Source organism: Macrotis lagotis, chromosome 4 (genome assembly GCF_037893015.1).
Source record: "Macrotis lagotis isolate mMagLag1 chromosome 4, bilby.v1.9.chrom.fasta, whole genome shotgun sequence".
Taxonomy (NCBI): domain Eukaryota; kingdom Metazoa; phylum Chordata; class Mammalia; order Peramelemorphia; family Peramelidae; genus Macrotis; species Macrotis lagotis.
Genome location: NC_133661.1, coordinates 201,508,408 through 201,533,047, shown reverse-complemented (window position 1 = coordinate 201,533,047; position 24,640 = coordinate 201,508,408). Strand labels below are relative to the sequence as shown.

Below are 24,640 nucleotides of genomic sequence, written 5' to 3'. Positions count from 1 at the left end.
GGAATTAAGTAATAAGAATGAATAGAAGGCCTGGAGCTTATGTTAATCACATTTATAAGACTGTGGTCTAACTAAATCCTGACCAAACCTGAATATGTGGAATTACAAGAGAAATAAGAAATAGTTAAGAAAATAAAAGATTCCCAAAAAAGATAGCTCCTTACAGTGTAGTTTATTGCTCCGGCTGTTGAGTGGCTCTGGTCCATTTACATCTTTGCTTTTCTCATTATCTTCAATTGGTCGGAAGTGAGCCAGAGTTCTCATAAATCCACGGAAGTTTACCTGGTCCTCTCTGAATAAGAGTTATAACAAACACAACAGTATATACTGATTAGCATGATTATGTCCTATGTAGTTAAAACTGGAACTAAGCGAGACCTGGATTTAAATTTCATTGCTGGACACCATGTGACCATGGGCAAAATCATCTAATCTTTGAATTCTTTTTAATTATCTATAAAATGGGAATAATAAATAATAATACAATATATAATAACATAATAAATAAATAATAAATTCTGTGTCCCACAGAATTGCTGTCCAGTTATAAAGTATAATATACAAATTCTTGCTAATAAATATCAGTTATAAGCATTCACATTCATCAAGGACTTAGTTTAAGATTTATTAAGTTTACTATTAAATTAGTGATAACTAAGAATAGTCACTTCAAGCCTCTAACCAATTCTTTTAATAATTAAAAAGCTGTTTTCATGATGTAGGCTTCTAGACCAAAAAAATAACTCTAAAAGGAATGATTCTCAAAAAAGTCTTTTTTTTAAAAGAGACCAACATTTTAAGCTATTTAGACTCTCAAAAACAGTCATGAGAATGAAAGGTTATCTAATTATCAAGTAAATCCCAGGTTACAGTGATTGTGCTATGTAGGGTATACAGTGTGACAGGATGAGCAAGAGATGGAATGGGGGGTTTTAGACACATTTCTTATTTCACAATGCAGCCAAAAAAAAAAAAAATAGCCAGAGTGCTACAAATTTAAAGACAATAGTGAAACAGTCTCTGCATTTAAGCTTATATCTGAATTGTTTTACTAGGTTAAGACTGGTAGATAGTGGTGGTACCAGGGTAAAATGAAGGAAGTGATTATGACATGAAATTAAAAACCATTTTCCAAATCTGATTTTTCACATTTAGTCAAAAGGATAAGAAAAGAAAAAATTGGAATTCTAACATTAATTCTGATTAAAATGAAGTGAGAACATGAATGAGCTGTAGCTTGCCCAAGAGCTCTATTTTCACCTTGCTCAAGAAAATGGGAAGTCAGTAGACAGAAAAACAGTAGAAACTGATTTGTTCCAGGAAAATATCTGGGAGAAAAAGAAGACAAATTTAAGGTTTAGACAAATTATTATCATTATGAATTGGGCTCTCTGTGTTTAACTTTTCTGTGATTCAATATTTATTCATAAAAAAAACCTACCAGTTATTTCTGAGGAGTCTTTAAAAACAATGAAAATCTAAGTTGAGATAAGAGTATTTTAACTAGATTTTTCTTTATACAATGAAAACTTGCCTGAATACTGGAAAAACAGAGCATTCAATATTATTTCTGCAAAAGTTTTTAATATATAGTAGAAGTTAAAGAAAAGATCAAGAGGTAGAAAGATTGTGTGGGGAAGATTTGAACCTGGAATGAAATAGACATAGAAGAGAGGTAGTCAAGTTTGGTCATTATAAACACAAATTACCCTTCTTTAGATTCAGTATTTGTTTAAACAAGATAATTCCCAGTTTTCCCATTCTTTTTTTCTCCTTACTTACTAAAAAATTCCTTTGTTGACAACCTAAGATATCAAAACTTCCAGAGCAGGTATTTGTGCTCACTGTCTTGGGTGGAACTGGTTTCACAATTAAGAACTGGCATGCATCTGAATTTTTGTTCTTAGGCCCAGTTTCACTTGGGATATGGAGACAGAAGGGATTGTTAAGGGGACTGTTCAGCACAAAGCTATATTATACACTTTATTCACAGGAATACAGTCAAATTACCAGTTAATAGACACACATTAAACATTTAAAAGTTTCATAACTAACACAACAAGTATTTATTAAGCACCTATTAAATGAAAAGCAGAGAAAAAAATATGAAAGCATATTGGAACCAAAAAACCTGTTATTCTGAGTTTGGGGTCTTTTGTCTAGATGAAACCTAAAGGGGCACTATCAAGGATATCTCAAATGACAAATGAAGGGGTATTGGAGATAACTGAGTGGGATATGATTGAATAGGAACATGGAGTCTTGGGGTAATGCTTCCTAATGTTTTTCATCCTATGAAAGACATAGGCAGAACTTCAAATTTATCTGGGAATACCTGATGTGGGAGAAGAAGAGAAGGATTACATGAAAAGGAGTAGGGAGAATTCTGCTGGAAACAACAGCTTCATTAAAATATTGCCTCCACTTGAGATAAATAATAAACAGGACTGGTTCAGAGAAGGGTTGGAAAAAATCCATAGTTGACAAGGGCCAAAGGCAAATCAAAAATAGTCCCAGAGGCCCTCTGGAAAACTCAGGAAAACTTTCTTTGTCAGGAACCTAAGAATTAAGAAACATGTGTTTCAGAGGGGGTACTGTGATGAAGCCTTTATTTCCTTCTTACCACGTCCTCTGTATGTTTTCTCCTGTAAAAGTTAGTTATAGTTACATATATATAGTTATAGCTAGTTTGATTTTAGCATATCTAGGTTTTGTGGTGCTTAAGACAAAGCAACATTAGGAGAAAGATCTGGAACTGGGGATCGATTCAGATGAGGTTCTAGCCCAGAAAGCCATTCAGATAGGACTTTCACTCTGGTTAAGGCAAAAACCTTACTAGGAAACCAAAACCTACTAGGAAAAACCAGACACAAGGGAAAACTCACCCCTCAGGGAAGAAGGCATTGATGATCCGATCCCCCAGGGGGTTGATGGCAAGTTCAGGAATTCGCTGGAAGTCTTCTCGGCTATCCAATGAGAAAGAAAACCATTTTGAGTAAGAGTCTGTTGACCCTGACCACACTTTTCACTTTCTGAAATGTATTTCTATGCCAAATGTGGTTAAACAACAGCAGGATACAGCACTGTAATAGCTGCCAAATATTCTTCCTTCAACAACTCTGAGAAGCAGGAAGAAACCAGATTTGATTATGCTATACTCCAGTGAACTCAGCACATTGCTTTATTAAGGAAACCAATTCCCATGCAAATGCTAATCCCTATAAGTAAATGATTCCCCAGGCATTTCCATTTTGCTTCCAGTCACATCTGGACAATGTACAGCAAAAATGATATCAAGCAAAAGGCATAGCTTGAAATTGTGGTTCTATAAAGAAAAATTTATAAATAGCTGTCTTAACTCCTAATTAACAGAAAAGTAAGCAGAACTCTGGCCCCACTGTAATGTAGGGTTTTTTAGGCAATAATTATATCCATATAAATAACATGACCAGAAGGACAATGATCAACATTGGAAGGGATGTGTGAAATCTGGGGCACTAATACATTGTTGGTGGAGCTGTGAACTCATCCAACCTTTCTGGAGAACAGTTTGGAATTATGCCCAAAAGGCAACAAAAATGTATATACCCTTTGCAAAATCCAGTAATACCACTACTGGGGCTATACCCTGAAGAGATTATGAAAAAGGGTTAAAAACATCAAATGTACAAAAATATACATAGCAGCTCTGTTTGTGGTGGCAAAGAATTGGAAATTAAGTAAATATCCTTCAATTGGGGAATGGCTTAGCAAACTGTGGTATGTCATGGAACACTATTGTTCTATTAGAAACCAGGAAGGAAGGGAATTCAGGGAAGCCTGGAGGGATTTGCATGAACTGATAATGAGTGAGTTGAATAGAACCAGAAAAACACTATACCCTAACAGAAACATGGGGGCGATGATCAACCTTGATGGACTCACTCATTCCATCAGTGCAACAATCAGGGACAATTTGGGGCTCTCTGCAGTGGAGAATACCATCTGTATCCAGAGAAAGAACTATGGAGTTTGAACAAAGACCAAGGACTACTACCTTTAATTTAGAAAAAAAAAAACCCCTGATATCTTATTGTCTGATCTTGCTATCTCTTATACTTTATGTTTCTTCCTTAAGGATATGATTTCTCTCTCATCACACTCAATTTGGATCAATGTATACCATGGAAACAATGTAAAGACTGGCAAATTGCCTTCTGTGGAGGGGTGGTATATGTAATGTGATGGAACACTATTGTTATATTAGAAACCAGAAGGGATGGGAATTCAGGGAAGCCTGGAAGGATCTGCATGAACTGATGTTGAGCGAGATGAGCAGAAACAGAAAAACATTGTATACCCTAACAGCAACATGGGAGTGATGATCAACCTTGATGGATTTGCTCATACCAACAGTTAAGAGTAAATAAAATACTATAAAAATTAATGAATCAATGGTAATGCTATTGATAGAAATAGTGTAATAGAGGGATGGCTAGGTGGTGTAGTAGATAAAGCACTGGCCCTGGAGTCAGGAGTACCTGGGTTCAAATCCAGTCTCAGACACTGAATAATTACCCAGCTGTGTGGCCTTGGGCAAGCCACTTAACCCCATTTACCTTGGCAAATGACTTTATTTTTCTGGGTCTCAATTACTTTTCTGTAAAATGAAGAGGCTAGGCTTTGAAGTTCCTTTTAGCTCTAGATCTTTGATATCTCTAAGTTTTGATATTAGGTTCATTGCTAAAAATATTAATGAACAAATCAGAGGAAATTTGTCATGAGTTGAGTTTTGTAACAATGTTTTAAAAAAAACCAAGACAAAACATGTGATGCAGTTCATTTAATAAGTAGTTATTAGAAACCTTGAATGTAATTTATAAAATCTCTAATATGGAGGCTACACCACTATCTCCAAAGTGTGGCTATTGGTTGTCTAACAGCAGGAAGCTTAGAAAAGAGATGGGTACTGTTTTTTTTGGGGGGGGGGGTAAACCAAGGTTAATTCGAACTGCAAGGGTCATAAACTTCAGCTTAATCTCTAACCAACTTTAAGTAATTTCAACTGAGAAAAGGCACAGTTTAAATACCAAATCTAGTATTAAGTGGTTGGTGAGCAATTTCTTTTAAACTCAGTCTGAAAGAGTCCTAGGCTTTTGATTTTCACTTCAGTTCATCTCAAGTTCATATTTGAATGAGAACTTGAATCTTGAATATTGATACTTTTAAATGGCATCATTGGAAGTCAAATGGCCAATGCAGCAAGGAGTTATTAGACTGAAAAGCATAACCACTCTGTTATTTGGCTTAATGATTCCCACGCCTCAGCACAAGGTCAGTTTCCCTAAAGGGATCTGATAGCTCTGCAGCTCATTAGTTTTGCGTCTCATAGATTTGTTTGTTTATTTATTTATTTTTAGGTTTTTGCAAGGCAAATGGGTTAAGTGGCTTGCCCAAGGCCACACAGCTGGGTAATTATTAAGTGTCTGAGACCGGATTTGAACCCAGGTACTCCTGACTCCAGGGCCAGTGCTTTATCCACTACTCCACCCCTCCACTACACCACCTAGCCGCCCCCTCATAGATTTATTTAAAAGCCACAAAAGCTATCATGATTAATGGTGATGAAATTTATGATTTAACTATGTCTAATAGTATTCTCTTGTGTAGCAATCCTCAGTGAGAGGGCAGGGTACCAGATTTAGTTCCTATGGATGAGGCCTTTATGCCAAGTTGTCTCTACATTGAGAATTCTTTTTTTTACCTTGGGATTTCATTTACAAGAGAGTGAACTGATAAGACAAGGGATAATGTTCCCCATTAAATCTACAAAGTTACAGTTTAAAGGAATTTTAGAGGTTTTTAGACCAACTTGTTCCTAAAGCACAAATTTCTTCCAGGACAACAGTTTCAACAAGTGATCATCCATAATGATGAAAACTCACCACCTCTCCAAGAAGCATGATCCTTTTTTGACAGTTCTTAGTTTCAAACCACATCTCCTCCTATTCATTATGATGACCTATTCCACTGGACTTTTCTAAACTTTTTCATTCCTTCTCAAGCTTTCCATAATCTTCTTTCCTCCTATCCTCTCAATTAAGAGTCTCATATTTCAGTGAAAGAACTGAAGCCACTTGAAGTTCCCAAGTCTCCACTTCTCAACTCAAATTTACCAGATGTCATCTGCTACTCTGTCCATATTTATTCATCTCAAATCTGTAGGTGGTCTTTCTTCTTGTTAAGGCAACTCTTCTACATGTACAATAGATCACATTCTATCCCATCTTGTTCAGAAAACTGTCCCCTCATCATTCCCACTTTCTTACTTCTTCACTCTCTCGGTCTACTGGCTGCTTCCTTGCTGCCTACAACCCTGTTGAAATTTTGTCTATTCATCAAAATCCCCCACTTGATCCATCCATATCTGCTAGCTCTAGTTCCACATCTTTCCCTCTGTTTTTATGGCTAAATTCCTTGAGAAAGTCACCTATAATAAATGATTTTCCTCTCAATGGTGTACCATTTTCTTTTTTTTTTTTTAAGTTTTTTTGCAAGGCAAATGGGGTTAAGTGGCTTGCCCAAGGCCACACAGCTAGGTAATTAGTGTCTGAGACCAGATTTGAACCCAGGTACTCCTGACTCCAAGGCCGGTACTTTATCCACTGCGCCACCTAGCTGCCCCTCCATTTTCTAATTCTATACAATCTCTTTCCCAATATCATCACTTAACTGAAAATGTTCTCTTCAAAGTTACTAATGATCTCTTAATTGCCAAATGTAATGGCTTTTTCTCAGCTTCTGATGGTGTCTCAAAAGTTCTTTTTCTTTACATTCTCTTCTCTCTAGGCTTTCATAACACCACTTTTCTTATTCTCTTTCTACCTATTTGACCATTTCTTTTCAGTCTCCTTTATTGGATCACTATTCACAACAAGCTTGTTAATCCTAATTATGGGTGCTTTATGAGCTCTGTCCTAGGCATTCTTCTCTTTTCCCCAAATAATACTTTACTTGGTGATTCTCCCTTGGATTCAGTTATCATGCCCTTGCTGATCACTCTCAAATCTACTCCATCCCAAACTTATCTGTTCAGAACACTGACCTCTGCTTACTGTTTCTCAAACAAGACACTCCATTTTCTAACTAGTCATATTATCTGGTCCTTCCTTTGCCTAGACTCCTCTCCCTCTTCACCTCACTTCCCAAGTTTTTCTGGCTTCCACCAAATCCAACCTAAAATTCTAACAAAGAAAGATTTTCCATACTCCTTAAAATTTTAGTGCCTTCCCTCTGTTGATAAGTTCCAATTTATCATGTCACTATCTTAGCTGTTCAAACGTCATCACCCCTATTAGATTGAGATGTGCACAAAATCATCAGATTTCATGAGAAAGGGACATCTTTTGTTTTTCTTTGTACCTGGCACACAGTAAGCTTAATGAATGTTTACTGTCTTTTTCTTAACTAAAGCCAATATCTATTTTGCTATAAATTCCATTTCCAAATCTTACTTTTGCTGTTTTAGGACTAAGGAGAATAAATCTAAACACAATCATACAAGATAACTTTTAAAACATTAGAAAGCTACGGTAATGTAAAAATGGTAGCATATAGAAGAGTTAGGTGAAGTCAAGAATGACAACTTTCTGCTGGTAAGACTGAAAAAAATGATTCAGAGGGCGGAGCCAAGATGGCAACAGGATCTTCTCTTAGGTACTCTCTCAAAATTTATAAACTAGGGACTCCAGCCCAAGGTAACCTGGAAAAGAGCAGAAAGGCTCGGCTCCAGGGGATGGAGGGGTAGGCCGCCACAGCAAAGGAAGTTCAGCCACAGCTCATGGCAGCTGGGGTGGTTTCCTCACCTACACCAGGGGCGTACCAGGCACAACCTGGGGAATGGGGGGGGGGACCCTCTGCCAGAGCTAGTAAAGCCCAGCCCTCAGGGCACATAGTGAGCAGCTTGACCCCAGCAGCCCAGATCCAGGAACTGGAAGCAGGTAAGCTGGTAAGCAGGAGCCCCCAGGGCATGAGTGCTGAGCCTAGGGAGGGGAGTGGAGAGAGACTGCAGAGCTCTGTCCTCTGTCCCTGGAACAGGACTCTGGAGCTCTGACCACATTCAGATCCTGATTGCAGTCTAGGCCCCCCCACCTCAGCCCCATGGCAGAGGGGTATACTTGTGGTCATTTACAGACAGGAGGGAAGACAGTACCTCATCCATGAAGATCCTTGTAAGGGGGGGTGTCCTAATAATACTCAAAAGTTCAGGAAGTACCCCAAAACCAGATACAGGTTGGGAAAGTGAGTAAGCAGAGAAAAAATAGGAACACCATTGAGAAATACTTTGCCTATGATCCCAAGAAGGATCAAAACACTCAATCTGAAGATGAGGAAGTACAAGCTCCTGCATCTAAAGACTCCAAGAAAAATAGAAATTGGGCTCAGGCTATGACAGAGTTCAAAAAAGACTTTGAAAATCAAGTGAGGGAGATAGAAATAAATTGGGAAAAGAAATGAGATGCAGGAAAAACATGAAAAAGAAGTCAGCAGTTTAGTCAAGGAGATCCAAAAAAAATGTTGAAGAAAATAACATGTTAAAAACCAGCATAGGTCAAATGGATAAAACAGTTCAAAAAGTTATTGAGGAGAAGAATACTTTAAAAAGCAGAATTGGTCAGATGGAAAAAGAGGTAAGAAAGCTCTCTGAGGAAAACAAATCCTTCAGATGTAGAATGGAACTGAGGGAGGCTGCTGATTTTACGAGAAATCAAGACACAATACTTCAAAACCAAAAGAATGAAAAAAATGATTCAACTGTTTTAGGAAACAATTTAGAATTATGAAGGAAAAGTTGCTCAATTGTTCCTACCCCTTGACCCAGAAATTTCACCACTGGCATTCTACCCCAAGGAGATCATTGACATTAACAAAAGACCTATACGTTCCAAAAATATTGAGTAGCATTATTTGTAATGACAAAAATCTAGGAACAAAATGTACCCAGTAGCCTGGCATGATAACAAGAGCACTGGATTTGGAGTCAGAAGACCAGGGTTTACATCTAATCTCTGCTGCTTACAACCTATGAGAAAATACCTTTATCAATCTTGTTTCTTCATCTGTTTAAAACAAAGGGAGGAAGGAAGGAATGGAGATGACCTCCTCAGATCCCCTTAAAGGGAACCTTAGAGGTCATCTAATCTAACTCCAAATCTGTGATCCTATGATTGGGGAAATGGATGAACAAATTTTATTGTTGTAAAAGAAAGTCAACCTGAAGAAGCACAAAACTCCAGTCAAACACAAGTCAATGTCATTAACAAATAACCAAAGACAAAGGAGACTCCTTTTTGTTAGTAATCAATCAGTAATATAATTGTTTGGGGGAGAGGAGGGTGAATACATTTTGGAGAGGAATTTTGTGGAAAAATATTTGATATGTCAAAACAGGAAAAGCAGCATTCCATAGTGAAAAAATGCTGGGCTGGTATGAGGAAATCTTAGATCTGAGTTCTGCCTTTGATACTTCTCATTTTGTGACTTTTTGCCACATAACCTCTTTTGAGGTTCATTTCTCCATCTGAAAAATGAAGAAACAATAGCTACCCATATCAAAGTCACTGCGAAACTCGTGAGATGATGCAAACACAACGCTTTGTAACCTTAAAGACCTAGATCAATGTTGGTTGTTTTATTTTCTAAAGAAAAGAAAATAATGTGACGTTCAAAACTGGACGTGATTTTTTGTCCCTAACAAGGACAGAGTAGAGTATCACTTCCTTTGTTCTGAGCACTGAATTTATTATGTTTAATTCCCACTTTTGGCTTCCTTCAATTCTAAGATACAGAGCACAGGAGAGTGTCTTCCTGGCATGGAGATGAGCAGGACAAGATCAGTTTGATTAGAACACAAAACTGCTAAATGGGAGTTATACATAATATATGTTGAATATATATAAGATATAATAATATATAACATATAATAATATATAATGTATAATATACATAATAAATGCTGAAATCAGGTTGTAAGGGCTTTAAATTCCAAATAAGAGTTTTTGTGTAAGGAATAAATTGATGGTGACAAGATGAAAGTTTCTGTTGCTCACTGTCTCTAGATGAGGCAGTGTTCTTCTAAACTGACACCTAAACCCTCACCTTCTATTGCTTTCCTTCCTTGGGGTGATTAAGTATGACTCCAGATAGAGGGAGGTAAAAAACAATTCAGTGCTCAGAACAAGGGAAGTGATGCTCTACTCTGTCCTAGACCACATCTGGAAAATCACGTCCAGTTCTGAACGTCGCATTATTTTCTTTTCTTTAGAAAATAAAACCACTAACATTGATCTAGGTCTTTAAGGTTATAAAGCACTGTGCTTGCATCATCTCGTGAGTTTCATGAAACCTTTACTAACCTTTGGCTACTGGTACTTCTTTCCCAATTACTTCATCTACCTAGATTATGGACATACTTATCCATACCCTACTTAGATACGTACCTATTATTTTGCTCTATAGCATGTAAGCTCCATGATGGCACAGACTGTTTCAATTTTGTATAGACTGTGCTGATATACTTTTGCAGTATAGCTCTTTTTTTCACTGTCATTCACTTTCATTTTCTCATTAGCAGCTATTTGGCTTCCTTTCTTCTTTCCCCATCTCATCAGCATGGAGACTGGCCCTGCATTGATGCTCAGCACCTTCTCCAAGCCCTCTGTGGTCTCTGGTCCCAAAGTCTTACCTTGAGAGAAGACTCAGAACTTCCCATTTTGCTTTATTTTCTACCAGTTGCTCTGCTTGGTTTCAATACCATAAAACATCAATATCATTTCCCAAGTCTCTGACACTATCTCCTCTCCCATTTCAGTTTCCTTTTCTGTGTTATCTTTCCTCCATTATGTTACAAGTTCCTTGAGGGAAGAGGTTGTTTTTCTTTTTCTTGCATCCTGATGCTTGACCCACAGAAGAAACTCAACACAGGGTTATTGACTCCTGATGATTTTATGTATGATTCCAGTCCCATGGCAACTCCCTAATTAATTATCCCTACTTCTTCCAAGAATAATGAGTTTTTAGAATTATTATCAAGTCCCTTCAAAACAATAGGACTCATGAGTATTTCAGGTGTAACAAAATGCAATTAGGTGCTCTCTTATTTAACACACTTTGAATTTCAAAGACTTGTTAACCATATTTAGATTATCCTTCCTATTCTGAAGCTCATCATCCTTGGTTGAGAAGGGCAAATGCCATTCTACTCTCCTCCCCATACTTGCCTCATTCATGCTCCTCCCTCTTGATCTGAACAGAGCTTAAAAAAAAAAAAGCACTTTTTGTGCTTCAATCTGATCTAGACTCCAGTCTCGCTGATACTTTTTATAAAAAAATGCTATACTTTTTCATTCATCTGTTCCATCTACCATCTTTTCTATGTCTGATTTTAAAATACAATTTCTTTTATGACCCCCCGCAACACACACACACACACACACACACACACACACACACCAGGCAGGCTATAGTTTGTGGACCCCTGCTTTAAAACTCAGTTCAAATTCAGTTGTGACATGCATCTTGAACTAGTCACTGATTCTCAGTGCTACAGGGAGTCAACATGCATTAGTATATTTCTCTTTTTTTACAGTTTGAGATTAAATCTATCTACCTTTCTTTGAATTCCTAAAGTTTCCTACTTTCCTAAAGTTTGATGTATACCACAGACTATATTGGACAATCTCCTTAACTATGATAGAATTATAACAGCAGTTCCATAATTTTATTTTCCTGATGAACATTTGGTCAAAATTAGATCAATGATACTGATTCTTGTTGCTTCTATCTTATGAAAAATAAATAATCGGAAGGTAAGTCAAGAATTTATTAGATGGCACAGTGGATAGAGCACTGGCCTTGGAGTCAGGACAACCTGATTTCAAATCTAGCCTCAGACACTTAATAATTACCTAACTGTGTGACCTTGGGCAAGTCAATCAACCCCACTGCCTTACAAAAACTTAAAAAAAAAAGAAAAGAATTTATTAGCTACATTGTTTTAGGTCATATAAATACCTGTGATGTCAACTATATTGGCTTTATGTGAGTTTTGTGATCTATATGAGGAATTCAGAATCCAATTTTTTTTTAAGCCAGGTTTGTATAGTTGATTCTAATATGGAAATCATTTTTGGCTCTTCTTTAATTTTAACCTATTTTCTACCATACTTCCTCTCTCAGGTTGGATAGCTAGGTGTCACAGTGGACAGAGCACTGCCTTTGGAGTCAGGAGAACAGGAGTTCAAATCCAGCCTCAGATATTTGACTCTTATTGTGTGACATTAGGTAAGTCATTTTACTGAATTGTCTCACATTCAGGGCCAGCTCTAGTTGTCTTGATCCATATCTGGCTCCTGGACCTAGAAGGCAAGTAAGACTGGAGACTTTGTACAGTACCCCTCACTCAAAACCATTCATTTGCATGTCATGGTAGCACCTCCCTTTTGTCATGATCTTCTTTAAGTAGGCTTTTTAAATAATGAGAAATCATAAGGGCACCCTTAAAGTTGTTCAAAAAGGAAAGATTTAAACTCAAGATAGTTAATCCAGGAAGACACTGGTACAGTTCCCACAATAATCATCCTTAAGAACTTTCTCTATATATTCCTGTAAACCTTTTGTCTGCCTGCCTGAAATCTCCTCATGCAAATCCATCCTCCTTGTAAAATTGCAGAAGAAACTTCTCTGTTTGATTATTTAAAGCTCTTTACAATCTGATTTGAATCATTATTTCTAGATTTTAGGTGACTCCGATTTATCAAATCTCTGGTCTAATCAAACACGGTTTTCTGTAGTTTCTCATAAATGACATGGCATTGCCAGAGCAACTAAGGTATTGTCATAGTTCTTACACTATCCAGCCTTAGACAAGTCACTCAATTTCTTTTAAAATTCAGTTTTCTAACCTGTCAATTAGGATGGTCCAGAGGATTCAACACAGCACTTTATAGTGATTAAGTATGACATTAATTCCTGTTATTGAAACCTGAGTTTGTCATACTGACTTTCATTTAAAGAGATAAGAGCATGGAAGATAGAAAAAGGATTAATATAAATTTTATGAATGTGAGACACAATTGAACTGAACCACATAAGATTCAAGGTCACAAGAAGGCCCACAGGAGAAGCATACCACACATATGGTGGCTATGGTAAGTCATTCTCACTTGGGTGAATTCTACTCCCTAGACTACAGCTCTTTTCCCAATTAAAAGCCAAACACATTAAATCTTGGGATACTAAGATGAAAAAATAGAGGTTAAACTTTTCAATGGAGACCACCTGCCTTGTTTGGTTTTTACCAAAGGTTCTAATCTTCCTACTGTTACTTAAGAACAGTACAAACTGGTGAAGGAAAAAGGAATAAGCTAGTTTGAAATTGAAGCAAGCTAGCCTTTTTTAAAGTGGCATAAATTTTAATTGAGCATTGCTACTCAATCTCTAAAATTAAAAAGGTTATTAAATTGTGTTTGGGGAAAGAAGAATTTCTGAACCCAGAATTTCTGATCTGCTGAATCTTCACATGAAAATGAGTATTAAGTTTTGAAACTTAGGGGTTTTTTTGCAAGGCAATGAGGTTAAGTGATTTACCCAAGGTCACATAACTAAGTATTAAGTGTCTGAGGCCAAATTTGAACTCAGGTCCTCCTGACTCCAGGGCTGGTGCTGTATCTGCTGTGCCACCTAGCTGCCCCTTGAAACTTAGGGGTTTTTTTTTTCAGGTTTTAAGGCAAACGGAGTTAAGTGGCTTGCCCAAGGCCACACAGCTAGGTAATTATTAAGTGTCTAAGCCAAATTTGAACTCAAGTACTCCTGACTCCAGGGCTGGTGCTCTATCCACTGCGCCACCTAGCCACCCCTGAAACTTAGTTTTAATGAACTTAGAATTTTTTTCTGACATCAGGATATTCTTTCCAGTAGTCTTATGGATGAGGCTTTTCCTTTCTTATATTTATTTCCAGAGACTACAATATTAAAAATTATTTCGGCATTCCCTAATCCCATATTATATTCTACTGATTGTGTAGAAATCTGGTACAAAGGAATCATAATATTCTTTGTTCCAGTCTCCCCAAAAGACCAATTTCACTATATGTTATTTACCCAGAGCTTAGAACAAGATGAATGGCTTCTAGAAGGAATACTCATACATTAGAGTTCAGTAAGACAAATAACCAAGAAATGATCGATAACATTACATTACTATGAGAAAAGTTCAATTCTGGGAAGCAGAAAGCCTGTAGTGGGGAAGTTTAACCATCAGGCCTATCTGATATTTAGACATGCAACATATCAAATACTTCTTGTCCTGAAGTTGATTAAAAAGCAGCCAAATAAATATTTGAATTCAACAGAAAGGAAAATGCAAAAACAATAAACACGTAATTCTTACTAACTAATTTCACTGGCCAAACATGCTTAGGAGATCACTGTGAGACGAATACAGATAATCAAATGAGACTACAATTCTTTTGTCCAAGGAGTGGTAGTTCTTTGTATTATAAATGACTCTCTAGTACGTGCCTTATAATGGAGAACACCTGGGAATGGTGTGCCAAGAATTAAGAAAGACAATGCTTACCTGAGAGTACCATTCTCTCCTTTGTCCAGGCTGGTAAACCGGCTGTAGAGACGGGTGATCTGACTGTGGGAAACTAAGGAATACAAAAGGAGATTCAGATTTATGTGGCAGGAGTCTTACCCACAAAATTAAACACAAAACTAAAATACATAACAATAAATATAATAAATTGCATAACATTTTAGGACCTAGTTAAAACTTGTTCTTCCTGATTCCACTAGGATATAATTACAACTGTGTCTCATTTTTCAAAATTTTTCCTTGCATCTAATTTGTCACCATATGGCAAATCAGTTAATAATTAAGTTTTCAGATGTGTAAAGATATTTAAATATAAAGAATTAGAAAATCTAAACTAAATCAAATGCAATCAGATATGGTCACAAAATAAGAAAAGCACTGGGCTTAACTAAAATTTCTGTGTTAAAACTTCAGTTGGAGAGCTGTGAACTCAATCCAACCTTTCTGCAGAGCAATTTGGAATTACACCCAAAGGGCAACAAAAATGTGCATGTTTGATTCAGCAATACCACTACTGGGTCTATACCCTGAAGAGATTATGAAAAAGGGTAAAAACATCACTTGTACAAAAATATTCAAAGCAGCCCTGTTTGTGGCAGCAAAGAATTGGAAATTAAATGAATGTCCTTCAATTGTGGAATGGCTTAACAAACTGTAGTATATGTATGTCATGGAACACTATTATTCTATTAGAAACCAGGAGGGATGGGAATTCAGGGAAACATGAAGGGATTTGTATGAACTGATGCTGAGCGAAATGAGAAGAACCAGAAAAACACTGTACACCTCAACAGCAACATGGGGGGGGGGGGTGATAATCAACCTTGAAGGACTTGCTCATTCCATCAGTGCAACAATCAGGGACAATTCTGGGGTATCTGCGATGGAGAATACCATCTGTACCCAGAGAAAGAATTGTGGAATTTGAACAAAGACCAAAGATATTACCTTCAATTTAGAAAAAAAAAAGTTATCTTATTGTCTGACCTTGCTATCTCTTATACTTTATTTTTCTTCCTTAAGGATATGATATCTCTCTCATCACATTCAACTTAGATCAATGTATACCATGGAAACAATGTAAAGACTAACAGACTGCCTTCTGTAGGGGATGGGGGGAGGGAAGCAAGAATGGGGAAAAATTGTAAAACTCAAAATAAATAAAATCTTTCTTTAAAAAAAAAACTTCAGTTGCCAAAGAGCTTAACTTATTAAATTAACTCAAAAATTATTGTGTTCCAGGCTTATAGGTTTGAACACACAGGTTGAAAAATCTACATGTCATATAGTAATATTCTCTAAAAGGTTCTCTTTCCCATAGAAATTCTTAGCCAAGGGGGCCCAAATGTTACTTTAAAAAAAAATAAACTCTGGGGGCGGCTAGGTAGTGCAGTGGATAGAGCACCAGCCCGGGAGTCAGGAGTACCTGAATTCAAATTTGACCTCAGACACTTAATAATTACCTAGCTGTGTGGCCTTGGGCAAGCCACTTAACCCCGTTTGCCTTGCAAAAAAAAAAAAAAATTTAAAAAAACCCCTAATTCCTAAAAATAGTCTTTTTGAGTCACTCAGTTTTTGTGCAAGAGAAATAAGATAGCAGAAAAAGTAGGGGAAATAAAGGAGAAAATAGGGTGTGGTAAGCCTGGACCTTGTCACAGTCCCAAGGAAGGCTAAGTGACACATAACTGGTGACTGAGTTGGGGAGGAGCCAATAAGGGCTGACACAATTAGTTCTAAGACTATTTAGTCATACAAAAAAAGGCAAAATGACCAAAATTGGAGAGGATTTGGGAAAACTGTACACTAATACAGTATTAGTGGAGTTGTGAACTGATCCAGCTATTTTGGAGAGCAATTGAAACGAAGCCCAAAGGGCAAACAAACTGTATGCCCTTTGATTCAGTAAGGCCACTACTAGGTCTCTATCCCAGAGATCATAAAAAAGGGAAAAGAACTTACATGTACAAAAATAATTATTAGCAACTCTTTTTGTGATGGCAAAATATTGGAAATTGAGGAATTTGGAAATAGTTGAACAAGATATGGGATATGAATGTAATGGAATATTATTGTGCAATAATAAATGATGAAAGGCAGATCTCAGAAGAACCTGGAAAGATTTGTATGAGCTGATACCAAGTGAAATGAGCAGAACCAGGAAAACATAGTACAAAGTACTAGCAACAATATGAGATGACCAACTATGAATGTCAGCTCTTCTCAGGAACCCAATGATCTCAGACAAGTACAAAGGACTCAAAGGAAAATGCTATCTGTATGCAGATAAAGAATTGATGGACTCTGAATCCAGATTGAAGCATATTTTTTTTCCATTTGCTTTATTCTTTTTTCTGGATTTTTCCCTCTTTTGATCTGTTTTTTTATCTTCACAATTATGACTATGTTTAAGACAGCACCTATATAATTTATATCAAATTGCCTACCATTTTCCAAAGAGGGGAGTGGAGAGAGGAAGGAAAAAAAAACCAAGGAATTCAATATCTTGTGTCCTGACATGTAATTGGAAAAAAATGAAATATTATTAAAAAAGAGAAAACAAAATAAACAAAAACCCACCAGAAAATGAAGATAAGAAATAAGGGAATGTAGGAAAAAAGTGAGGATGAAATTTGACATACCAAAATAACAGCTATTCATAAATGGCAGGATACCAACAATTTCCTTAGTTTTTATTCTTATGGGCTGGTTTCTTTGTGCATAGCAATTTGAAGAGATCAGGGGATGGACCAGATGGCAAGAATACCCTTCTACCTAAATCAAAACATATATAGCAGCTCCCTCTGGCAAAACCAGAATAGACTATATTATTTGAACTGATTCTCACAAAAATCCTGTGAAATAGATTGTGTCAGGTATAATTCCCCACTTTTGAATAAAGTCCAGAAAAAGGCTTATCTACCACTATTGTCTTCCCTTTTTTAGTCCTTCAACTCCCTCTAGAATTCTGAGGTATATAAATGCTTGGTATACATAAGTTGTCCTAGAATTGCCACTAGGACACAGTCTTATAACATCCCAATCCAATAGAGAGCATCTCAAGCTGCTTTCCTTTTAGAAGGTGAACTGAACAAACAAAAGATTTTTTTTTTGCATAAACCTCAGAGTTGAAAGATACCTCCATAAAGCTTTTAAAATTACTGTCTTCATTTCAAGGTAGCCTACATTCACTATAAAATGTAAAATCAATTAGCCTTTACAACTAACCAAGTCATAATTTTAAAAGATTGTGTTAATTTTTATTCTAAAGATACCAACACCTTGAACTGGTAACTTCATACTGGATCAAAGCCAAATAGTCAACAAATATTATGAACACCTACTATATGCAAGATACTGGAACTACTGGGCTAACACAATTAAAAGTCAATATTTAACATTCTCCAATGTAGTGTCATTCGAGACCTATTTCCTGGATTCCAAAGGCAGTTCATATTTAAATTGTTACAAAGGGCTTTGGGGATATAAATGATAATACTACTCTTTGAGCTGGTTGCCAAGTCTACATTAACAGTGAACACAAAGCACACCCTAGGAGAGTAAAAAAGAGGTGGAGTGAATTTGGGCACTACTCCAAACCACCCCTAAAAGGAGCTTAAGTTCAGGAAGTTACTGGTATCAACTCAATACCTACTGTGTTTCCTGTTAACTCTTTTCTCTTGGAAGTCATTAGATTAGGTAAGGACAATTGCCTGACAGATAAATCATTCTTGGTGATCAAAGGAAGACCCTCAGTAGTTTCTTATGCTTTCTTATGAAGCATAAAAGGGAATATTTAACATATAAAATATAAATGGTAATTTCCTGGTCTTTGAAGGAAGAATATCTTCTTTACCTATTCTAACAAAATACTTCATACTATAAAATATAGTAACTTTAAGGCTTACAAAGTGTGTCACATATAATATGAAGAAGTGGCAAGGCCAAATATTAGTCGCATATCACAAATGAGAAAATTAGGCTCAGAGATTTGGTCATGATCATACAACTGCAAGTGGCTAAACTGGGAAAACACTAGTCCTTTGATGTCAGATCTTGTGCCCATTCCAAGACAGAAAATGGATACTGAAAACCTTCCTGACTTAACACATTTATAACATATGTATTTCCCACTGTATTCCTCTCTCCAACTCTGTTCCAGAGAATCATCACTTATAATGAAAAATTCAGCAAAATTAGCCAATATGCCATGGTGGACTTTCCTGCTATCTTAAAAAAAAAACCCTATGTTTTTCTTTATGTTCCATATCTTGCAATAAAGTTTGAAGAAAAAAATTCTACAAAAATGATGAATCTGATATTATTTAAAGCATTTCATACCCATGGTCTCCTATTACCCTAAAGGAACAAGAGGAAATATCTTCTCATATCTTTTGGGGGGGACACCAATCTTGGTCATTTTCATTTCCCAGAATTCAGGTTTTGTTTTCTTTCAAGTTATACTGTTGAAGTAATTGTGAATATTGTCCTGCTTCCTTCACTCTGTATTAGTACATAATGTCTTTCCACACTTCTCTGTATTAATCACATCCATCATTTCTTATAGGATATTTTGTTGTATACATTTGTCTTTCAAAGAATTGTCATCTTCTTTGTTTCCAGTTTTTTGGTAGCACAAAAACGGTTACTACATAAATATTTTGGGAAGTATATAGAGCCTTTTTATCACTAATGTCCTTGGATACATATCCAACAGTAGAATGTCAAAGAGGATAAATTCTTCATTATCTTAAACTCTTTGAAAAGTGAATGCACAGTGTTACTTTTAAGGGAAATGAAAACAGCTCGGAATAACAGGAGGCAGTCTATATAAAAGTACAAAGAGGTTAAATAAAGGGAAGGAAGATAGAGAACAAAAATAAAAGCTGTTTTATTTCTACAATTATCCTGAATAAACAGACAAATAAAAGAAGTAGGTAATACTTAAATCTCAATTCCTCTCGTACTGAAATTTTACCACTCAAATGGCAATCATGCTATGTATGGTTTAATAGTTCCCCATTCTACAAATAAGAAAACTGAGATTGAGATTGACTTGTCCACATTTACATAGGCAGTTTTCAGAGCAAAAATATAAATTCAGCTCTTCCTGATTCCAAATTCAGCATTCCACTCATACCATTCTGCTGCTCCAAAATTTAAATTGTGCCTCAGTGCTGAGGCACTGCTAATATGAAAATGTGCTGATTTGTTAACATGAACAAAAAGGAGATTCTTGGTGGAAAGGGGATAACATATGGAGTTAGGTTATTTCTTCAACTATTCAAATACTTTTGTCAACAAAAAGCTTATTATTGGTGGAAAGGATAAGAATCTCCACACAAGCATTCCCCTTTGCTTCACTTTTTCTTATATAAGCATTGTATAGAACTGCTGATTATAGTTTCTCCATATAAAAAAAAAATTTCACCAGCCTAAAAATAAGATTTTTTCCTAATTGTCTTTAAATTATTCTCTCCTTTATCATTCTATTTGCATTAGTAATTTTTCATATTGTTCATATTTTTATATTCTTGCTTAAAAGTATAATTCCTAACCAGAACACTGCGCAAAGTTTTATTTCACTGGTAGGTGGAAATTATACAATTTGCCCGAGTAATTTAACACTTGTTAACTTTTCTCTTAATTATGTATGTTTCACAGTACATTTAGCCTAGAAAACTACATTTATTTCAATTACTTATCAAATTCCTACAAGAAGTACTATGAGAAGAAAGGAGGGAGCAAATTAATGAAAATACAAGAGGGGGAAATATTTCATATTGAATTCAAAATGGATACATGACCTGAATATTAAAGATCACATCATAAAAATATTAGAAGAGAAATAGATCATGTACCTATGACAACTATGAATGAATTCTTAACCAAACAAGAGATAGAGGCAATTATATGAGTTAAAATAGGTCATATTGATTACATGAAATTGAAAAGCTTTGCTCAAACAAAATGAATACATAAAAGAATAAGGGAAGCTGTAGACTGAAGGAAAAAAAAATCTTTGTATCAAATCTCTAACAATGATTCAGTATCCAAGAAAAGAGAAAACTCAGACATGTATAAGAACAAAAGTCAATACAGAGGTAATGAAATAGTTCTACAAAGAATTACATACTATTAACAACCAAAAGAATGAATGCTTGAAATTACTAATAATAAAAGAAAGCAAATTAAAATAACTCTTAAGCTTTCTGTCTGATATCCAAAAAAAAACTGACAAAGATGACACACAGTGCCAATAGTTCATGTGGGAGTGGTTCTGGAAAGATGACAAAGTATTGCCTTGTGAGTGGAGTTGTGGTTCAACCATTCTGGAAAGCAATTTGAAAAGAACTAAAAAAGTGAACAAAATGTCCGTACTCCTTAACCCTCAGATTCTATCGCTAAGCACACATGCCAAGGGTATCAATGACAAAATTCCACACACACCAACATAGTTCTATGTACTTTTACTGGCAATCAAGAACTGGGTACAAACAAGACACCCATCATTCAAGGAGTAATACCTAAACAAAGTATTACATGAATGCAATGGAACATATGCTGTAAAAAAACAATAAAAATGATGATTTATGTGAACTGATGGCAAGGAAATAAACAATTAAGGAAATAATACACCCAGTGATTATAACAATATAAATGAAATTTAGAAAGTACAAAGATCAAGCTTTACCCCAAACAAGAGTACCTTCTTTTCAACCTTGAAGAGTTGCCTAGATTAGCATTAAGAAATTAAATGACTTGTCAATGGTCATATAACCAGTGTTTGTCAGGCAGGATTTAAATGTCTTGTTTTTGAGTTCAACTTTAACCACTATGCAACACTGTCTTGATTCTAGATATCAATTTTTTTTTTTAGGTTTTTGCAAGGCCGTGGGGTTAAGTAGCTTGCCCAAGGCCACACAGCTAGGTGATTATTAAGTGTCTGAGGCTGGATTTGAACTCAGGTACGCCTGACTCCAGGGCCAGTGCTCTCTACCTACTGCGCCACCTAGCTGCCCCTTAAATATCAATTTATTAGCATTTACACAAGCATATCTGGCAAGTGAAATGATCTCTAGTTCCATTAAAATGGTTAATACTGAACTAATCTTATAATTATTTTACCTAATGCCAGTTGCTCAAGTTGTAAGCTAAACTGGTCATCTAAATTTCAAACACTAAATTTATGAAAAGGAAATGTTAGAAAATGTTTTCCAATTCCAATGCCAAGTTTTCAATTTGTGCTCAACTATCTTAAAGTATCTGATAGGCAAGGAGAATCTCAAGGGTGTTCTTGACTTGTACATAACTGAGAAAAGATATCATATCCATGTATAACTAGGAAAGGGAGTAGTCCTATAAGGTAGGAGGAAAGGGCAGAGGAGTAACACTGATATGCCACAATAGTAACTCTTCCTCATCAAAAAAAAAAAAAAAAATCATATATAAGCAGACAATTTCCCATTTACACTGTTATCATTGTGACGATTATGTCCCTGGTTCTCTTCCCTTCAAATATGTTCATCTAAGTCTTCCCAGGCTTCTCTGTATTCAATAAACCATTATTTTTTACACAATAGTAATATCAGCCATTCCCCACAGAGTTCTAATATAAATAATTATAACATGACTTTATCATTAACCTAGTTATGGCGAGCAATGGAAACTAGCTCAAAGTATATGGACATTTTATTTTCTTTGATTAGTTGCAAACTGCTTTCCAAAATGAACTCTACCAATAGTGCATGTGTTTCTCTGTGTTTTTAGAATCCCTCCAACATAACTTATTCTCATCTTGAATAATCTTTTCTAATTTGCTAGTTATGAAGTAAAACTTGAGCAATTTTTTTAATATTTTGCTTTTGTATTTCTCTTATTATTAATGATTTAGAGCATTGTTTCCTAAGATTTTTATGTGTGAATATTTTAAGCACTGTTTGTTCTTTGGTTTCATATAATTTCTATAGGGATATTTTTGTTAATTGCCTACATAGAGCAGACCCCCATGAGAGTACTGTATCAATTTTAGCAGAAATATAAACAATCTTGTACAGCTCTCTCATGATTTTACATCTGTCAGTCTGATCTCCAAAACTAGGTAAGTTGTTTTGTCCTGAACTCCTGTATCATCATGCAGGTCCTCTAACATAGAGGTAACAAACTCAAGATCCCCCCCTTTAAAATTTATTTGGGAAATGTTTATACCACCTACATGATATCAATTTGTGGTTTTCAAAGTCGAACATGCTGCCTGAGGGATCAGTTTGTATTTGGCAACATGCTCTCACAAAGAGCAAGCTAGAATTCATATCTTCATCTAGATTCCCTTCATGCTGAAGGCATTCTCTGATAAGAAGGAAAGAAAGCATTTTCTAAAAGGATTTTGACATGTTTGCATACAACAGATGATTGGGGATGAGGGAATTCTAAGAGAAATTGGGAATCATAAGATACAGAAACTTATTTAACAAATATCATTAAAGTAGTTACTAGAACAGATTGTTTAACCTCTCCCCATATATAGCTTCTTTATTTACATTAGACCTATATCATGATGACAAGAACTGTTTGTCAGTGTGGCCAGAGGGCAATTGCTGATAAATGTAAGTACTCAATGCACTCAAGAACTCCTTATGTTTCTCTCCCTAGAGTTAGAAGCATGCATAAAAAAAAAATAAGGAATTAAGAATCCAAACTGAGTACTGAAAATTAAAAGCATTTAACTACGCTCTTTCCTGGTCAAGATCCAAGAACTCTGAGGTTCTGAGCTAATATACTCCTCTTCTAGAGAGGCATTTAAACAGAAGTCGGATGACTAAGAAAATGTTACAAAGCTTACTATCTTCAATTTTTAAAATTGTTTTAGATGTTTTTTTCTAATATTTTTTCTGTTTCAATTTAATTCTTTCATGACATGATTAATATGGATCTATGTTTAGCATGTTATACATGTATAGTCTATGTTTTATATATATAGCCTTCTGACAAGGGAGGTAGGGAAGGAGAAAAATGTAAAATTCAAAATCTTACGAAAAAATGATTCTTAAAAACTATTTTTTAATGTAATTGGAAAACTAAATAAAATATTAAAAAAAACAAAAAGAATGTGGTACAAGATGAAATTCCTACAATGGGTGGGAAATGGGATTACTTAACTTCTAAGCCCCTTTTGCCTCTAAGAGTCTATAAAACCTGGGCAACAAAGTTATGGTCAGGATGTGAAAGACAGTATTTTACTTAACCCAAGGGAACCATCAGTCATTTAGATTCCTAGCAATTCCATATTCTCTATGATTTACATACATGTCATTAAAGTTCAGGAACTGTTCTAAAGGCAGTACAAATACAGATGTCACTAAAGGTCAACAATCCTTCTGTCTACAAACTGGTCTAATTTAAAAAACTCAAGTCAGTGTTCATTTAAATAGTATATAGTAGGGATTGGCTAGGTGGCACAGTGGACAAAGTACTGGCCCTGGAGTCAGGAGTACATGAGTTCAAATCTGACCTCAGATACTTAATAATTACCTAGCTGTGTGGCCTTGGGCAAGCCACTTAACCCTGTTTGCCTTGGAAAAACCTAAAAAAAAAAGCATATAGTAGGGGGGAAAAATACTGAACCTTAAGTCAGGTGGTCTGATCCATTTTACTAGATAGGTTATGTCATGAGTAAACTTTCTAAGGTCAAAATTCCTTATGTGTCTGGGATTCAAGTGTCACTTTAGATTAGGAAAGCAGTGTGCCCAAGGGTCAGGAGGTTGACTAGTTGCTCCACCTTGACAATGAGAATAACTGACCAGACTACCTCACGGAAGGAATCGGACTCCATATAATAATGGCTGACATTTGTATAACAATTTAAAGTCGGTAACATACGTTATTTCATTTTACCCCCTCACAAAAACCCTTTGAAACGGGCAATACAGGTCCATACACTCCATTTTATGGGTGATGTATTTTTTTAATGGGTGAAGAAACCCAGAAAGGTGACGTGCCTGGCTC

At 35.8% G+C, this 24,640-nt stretch overlaps 1 protein-coding gene across 1 annotated transcript in view; it reads right to left on the bottom strand.

Annotated features, from left to right (window-relative positions):
• Positions 1-24,640, bottom strand: part of CHP1 (calcineurin like EF-hand protein 1) — a 43,293-nt gene that overhangs the window by 17,755 nt on the left and 898 nt on the right. Inside the window, exons 2-4 of the mRNA XM_074235127.1 lie at positions 14,618-14,690; positions 2,886-2,966; positions 165-292 (exon numbers count right to left, since the gene is read on the bottom strand). Of these exons, the coding sequence (XP_074091228.1) occupies positions 165-292; positions 2,886-2,966; positions 14,618-14,690 (282 nt within the window). The remainder of the gene's footprint in view (positions 1-164; positions 293-2,885; positions 2,967-14,617; positions 14,691-24,640) is intronic.